The sequence below is a fragment of the Desarmillaria tabescens genome (genome assembly GCF_030435595.1).
Source record: "Desarmillaria tabescens strain CCBAS 213 chromosome Unknown EV420scaffold_160, whole genome shotgun sequence".
Lineage (NCBI taxonomy): Eukaryota > Fungi > Basidiomycota > Agaricomycetes > Agaricales > Physalacriaceae > Desarmillaria > Desarmillaria tabescens.
Genome location: NW_026848459.1, coordinates 69,670 through 75,669, shown reverse-complemented (window position 1 = coordinate 75,669; position 6,000 = coordinate 69,670). Strand labels below are relative to the sequence as shown.

At 48.9% G+C, this 6,000-nt stretch overlaps 1 protein-coding gene across 1 annotated transcript; it reads right to left on the bottom strand.

The window, feature by feature from the left end:
* Positions 1–5,269: 5,269 nt before the first annotated feature.
* Positions 5,270–5,696, bottom strand: EV420DRAFT_1594357 (uncharacterized protein; the record flags this gene model as incomplete). Its single annotated transcript, XM_060474958.1, has 2 exons — positions 5,270–5,478; positions 5,577–5,696. Coding segments are annotated over 2 exons (329 nt in total), but the record flags the coding sequence as incomplete, so codon positions are not given.
* Positions 5,697–6,000: the final 304 nt, after the last annotated feature.

Sequence of the window (6,000 nt, the reverse complement as noted above, 5' to 3'; positions counted from 1 at the left end):
TGTGTGTCAATTGTGTCAATTTTGAGCAGAGGATGGCTTGAGAGGAAGCGAGACACAGAATCTGGTGTTCGAGGGTGGCTATAGAGGAATCGACAAGTTCAGCTGGGAGACCGTCTTTGGTTGTACGACTCTTTGGTATGTCCGTTATTCTTTATCTCACTGAAATCCTATTGACGTTGTATCTAGTACAGTTCATGGTGGTCATCAGGCAGCTTGTTCATCTTCATTGAGAGGAAGGCCATCGAGAAGTTCGATGACATTGTTATCACTTTGTATCGGCTCCAAGGATATTGATAGGCCGTTTACTGGCGGTTTGTTTTTGACCTGGCCCTCGTTCCCTCGACCTACATCGCATGAAACTTTTGAAGCACCGTTACGCTTACCCATATGCCACACAAGTTTGACGTGAGGAACGAACGGCTTCAAACTCTGTGATTGGCCAAGTAAAGCGTAGTGATCAGAGAGATCCCCCTTTGCCCCAGCGCTTCATCGCATTTCCCCCAGTTATTTGGCTCAAGCGGAGGCAGCCAAACAACGCGATCGTCTTGCGCTATTCGGTGCAAGTGTATTTTCGCTTCGTTCTCTCTCCGCTCTCTTCTTTCAGTCGCTCCGCCCGTTTCTCGCTCTCTTTTGACCCACCCCACCTACTCCCTTCTTTGTTTGGGTAGCGCCTGGTCTGACGTGCAGCTACGTCTTTTCGGTTGCTCAGATTTCAGGTTTCCCGAACAACTGAGTCCTCGGCTTTCCACTGCTACGAGTTTGAGCTTCCGGCATCTCTTCATCCCGGTATCCATCTCCGGACTGGTTTCATTGCCGGTCTCCCTTCTGCTCAACTCACAGTTTTCTCAAAGCCGAGTTCTCTCCCCCCAAACCCAAGAAATCAAGGATTTCTTGTCTTGCAGCTCATCTGTTACATCACTATTTAGATCTCTCGATACTATCCCGCAGCTTCACTTGGTGTGTTCCGCCGCTCGCCCCGAATGCACGATAGTCCTGTTTTCCCAAATACGAGACTTAGAGCGTAGCTTCCCAAGCCAACAGCGACGAGTCGTACGATATGGATAGACCTGTAACCGATCGTCTTGAATGGGAGGCAAGCTCACGATCAAGACGACCTGTAAATCTGAGCTCAATTTGGCTGATACATTTTCGCTTATCTCACACCTTCCTAAATAGAATTTGATACCTAATTGGGAATGGCTGAGAACCGCGTCGCGTTTGCGTCAATATTTTATTCGCCTGCAATAGAGGCATTTATTCATCCAACGAGGACACCAATTCATAAAACATGTCTTCCAAACCAACTCCAGCTTTCAGCGCTCGCACCTAACCCGTCTACTCTGTATTCTCTGTACCTAATCACACTCAGCAACGCGAACAAATATTTCCTCCAGCTAATTTTGTTCCTGCAACATCGATAACATGCGCGAGCTCAGAAAAGAATGAATGTCCCTGAGATGCTACCGAGTCCAGTCTCATCAACATGGATCGCACGTCACGCACATAAATAAGTAATATTACAAGGTCCAGTCCAGTCTTATCTGAAAGTCACAAGGGAATTGTCATCTACGAGAAGGATAATAGCCAACAAGAAGAAGGATGTAATCATGGATTTAACGAGGTACCGGTAGAGTATCGAAGGTGATAACCGCAAGGAATGAATTAAACAGAAGGTAACGCTGTTCCAGACATCCGTGAGCGGCGAGTATTTCAGTCTACAGTTGCAAGAATACAGCCATAGACGAAATCAGAGAAGGCGTGAGGACTTTGTACAATCATGGCAGCCAGGCGCGAAGAAAGTGCGTTGCGATGATGGTAGTGCATGAAGAGCCACGCAGCACAGCCGTTCCCAATTAGGTATCAAATTCTATTTAGGAAGGTGTGAGATAAGCGAAAATGTATCAGCCAAATTTGAGCTCAGATTTACAGGTCGTCTTGATCGTGAGCTTGCCTCCCATTCAAGACGATCGGTTACAGGTCTACGATATGGATGGCGAAGACAGCGATGTCCTTTTCTCCAGCCGACATGCCTACTGGCCACTTGTCAGGTTCTCCGTTCTCTCTCCATACGTTGAGACCGAACACTATCCATATTTTATCAGACAAGCGTGCTACTACAGGTTTCCTACTCTGCGAGCTGTAATCGATGAGCCCTCCGACGCACCGCCCACCCGACCAAAAACGACACGACTCGCCTGGTCTCAGTCGGACTCTAAATCTACACCGACCAATCCAAACGTGTCCTCCTCGAGAGGTGGCTCTCCTGATGCGATGCTTTGATGCCCCAGCCGCTATGTCTGGCATTCCTGCTGCGCGATGCAACGAAAGGACCTCTAAGTCCATATTTGGATCACTCAAATCACTTTCGGAGCCCAGACGACAACGACATGAGCAAAGCTAAGAGTGCAGAGTTGTGAGTTAGAGGAGTGCGTAGTCAGGATGGTTAGTACTTTCCCCTCTCCGTTCTACTCTCAGCTGTACTCACTTCTCTATAGTTCAATTGGGGATCCAATTTCCGACAACGCGACTTGCTTTTTGCGCCCTCAAGCACGTTCTTCACGGAAGTCAAAGATACCCGAGCGTCTCGCGGATTTGCTTCCTTGAAGGTTTACCAAAGACTATTTGGCAGATTCCACTAGACTTGAAGCGACATAGGAACGAAGAGTACAAATGGAAGGGAGGGATGTGCTTAATGCAAAAAAATTGTGGTGTTTCACGGTCTATGTTTCGCAGTCTGCACTGCGTACACATCCTCGTCATGCTCATACAGACCACTCGTATCGAGTACAAGGCTGTGTTCTACATAAGAAAATGAAGTATCGTCTTACCTACCGACATCGTTCAAGTCTTTCAGATCGTCTCCACCGTAAGCTAACCCCCCTCTTACCAGGAAAGCACAGCGTTTAGCTAAACCTCCGCAGGTATACATCTTTGGCCTCATCCTCGCCATGCAATTGCTAGCCCCGCGTCGTAATATCTATGCCGGCCGGTTAACTGCTATGTATTATAATATGTCGGCTGGGAGCCGCTCTTACGCTAGGCAGTCGTCACAACTACCACAGGATACTTCACTCGCGGCATGACCCTACGCGTCATCGATATTCAACATGCAACTATTCAACCCAACAAAGCAACGGGGATACTGATCACATTGGGACAAGCCCGATGTTTCAATCAATAACCAGTATGTATCCGTGCTTCGCTTCTATCGCCTGAAAGCTGATTCTTGTTCCTTGTACTAGTAGCTCGTCGAAGTCTTCACTTCTGGCTTATCTCTACTTTAGCCATTCAATGGTCATGGGAGCAGGACTTCAGACTCAAGGCGCTGGCAACCTGGCAAAGCAGTGGTCTAAGAATCGCAAGCCAGGTTACCTAGTACATCGACGGCCGGGTGGTTCGCCGATTTGCTCTAGTCGGTGTGGAGCTGAGAAGTGTTGTAGGAGAGTCATCGGATGGATAAGATGGATCCGAAAGTCCGATCAAAAATCTCTTCCGTCTCCCACCATCGACAACCAGTATTCCTCACCTGCGCACCTAGCTACGCACGCTACAGAAGCCCCCTCCCATGGCCAGATTTCGGGTACCTCCAAGAGTAGGGGTTCCTCAGCTTGAATGAGAATCGGACGACGGATCAACCCGATAGTTTGTGCAGAGGGAGATGGCTGGGAAGGAGGGAGTTGCAGGATTCTGCATCGTGCTCTGTCAAAGCTCTCCAAATCTTGGGTAAGTCCACCATGCCTATCCCGCTAAACTCGTACTGATGTCACTTTCATGTGCAGTTCATAACGATCAAAGAAGGTTGCCAACAAGCTTGAGTCGTTCACCAAACCGTTGCTCTATCTTCTTTCGCGTATCCTCTGTCCTTCGCAAGTCAACCCGTCGTCTCCTCGTCGTCTAGTTCTTGCTCATGTTAACAACATCCATGCGTCATGCATGAATGGCCCCTGCTAATTGTACTCGGCCATCTTCATGCCAACGCGTCGACAGACCGGGATCCGAATATGAGGGGTAAAGAGGAGGCATCCGAAAAGGAGCACATCAGGAATTTTCTGTCTGGCGAGGAAACAGTCGGACTAGCTAGTCCAGGTTCAGAGCCCTGCTGAGACGAAACGAATCGCGTCTCTTTTCACGTATGAGCTGACTCGGACCTTCCGTGCTCCACGTCGGATCCAAAATGGACGACCTTTTGAGTAAGGAACATCAAGATATCTGTATGCCACAACGGAGATCGATGTTCGTTCACTCCATCACCTCGTAGTTACCTACTACTCACTCTCCACTAGATCTACATCATGCTAGATACCATCAACTTCGGTGCCTTCATTGAGTTGCGCTCGTAGTGTACCAGCTGGCCGTTGAATCCATTGCAGAAGACTCCTGCATTGATGTCGTATCATATTTGGTACCGCCGGACTTGCTGCACCTGATTTCAGCGGTAGACTAGGCTGTGCGAAGGTTATCGAATCCGTACATGCGGGAGATACAGGCGGGTCCGAAAGGGCAAGACTAGTACGATTGCTGGGATGACGTTGATGTTTCTCTCTGGATGCAATACATCGACATTGTACCATTTTCTTCCTTCGTCATCGTGAATATATCTCTGGAGGACGAATGCTAATCGATAATTCTCAAGAACGTAATACGAGTGATCTGTTTCTTATCATCACGGCTGCTCCATCACGGAGGATTACAGCACGATATAGCTCTGGCTTCAATTCCGACCCACGATCCAGGAGTACTGACGACTAATGAAACCTACTTCCTTCCTTCTTCATGATTTATTCAATTTTGAATCAATGTCGTGGTTTGTCACTCATCAGCGTGGTGCAACACGGAGTTTAGAAGAGGAATTGGAATTCTAGGCCAGACCCGGAATTCTATGAGCTATGTGACCTTGATGAGTCGGTGCTTGAAACAGCACAGGTTGGCTGGTCGGAAACGTGACCGGGGAAAAGTGCCACACGCACTCCCGTTGTAGTGATTGTATACTCGAGATTGCATACCCTCAGTCTGATATTGACGACGCTTTAGCTTCCGTTGTCCATGCTTAATTAGGAACTTCTGTGGAAATGACTCAGAACTGCTTAAATCTCAGCGCGAACACAATACGAAGGCACGGTGGTAACCAGGTCCAGGTGATATAGCCTGGCTCCTATGAGCCATACCGAAGTCCATGGGAAAAGGTCAGGGCAGAAAATACTGGCTTCGGTTGGCTTGTCCCTGACTTTGTGCCTGACCTCGGCTCCCTCGGCACAACACTGATTGCAACTTAAGCCTGTGTGACATCAGCCTACAGAAAACTGCTACGAGAGACCCTCTTCTAACTTCTTCTTGCCCCACAAACTTGTATTCGACCCATATGACCTCGGAGCAGCTGCTGCAAGCAACAAAGTGATGTCCCAATTCCATTTGCTTGTCTGTTATTGCGTAGACGCCGTCGCAGCGGCATTTGTGCGTCCCACACTGAATGGTCCGAATCTTTCATCAACGGTTCCTCGTCAACATCAAGATGACCCTGTGCCAGCCGAGGCCATCCTGTATCTCTGTTTCAATTTGGAAGGATCTTGACATCATACCTGTGTCACGGAACAGAATCTGACAAGATAAAATAAGCCTCTTTGATCGAGAACATGCAGGGAGATAGGTTCGTTCCAAGCCCCTTCTCTCGGGATCATGACGGTTCCATCACGCGGCATTTGCCGGAATCAATGTCTCGCGTGGCGTCTGAGAGACGGTCCTCAGGCCGTCTCTCGTGTTTGGCTTTCCCCTCCACTGCCTCCGTCTCATCCTCCAATGAGATGATCGTCGTTTGTTGGGCGCGGCCGATCGTGTCCTCCTCCCTCCCCCTCCCCATTCCCTGCCGGTTGTGTTGTCTTCCATCCCTTCCCTTACCCCTGCATCTTCTTCCCCATTCCATTCTTTGCGCATCTTCTTTTTCTTCCATTCTCCCCTGCCCTGCTATTCACGTCATGTCGCGTCGCGTCGCGTCGAGACTTTTCC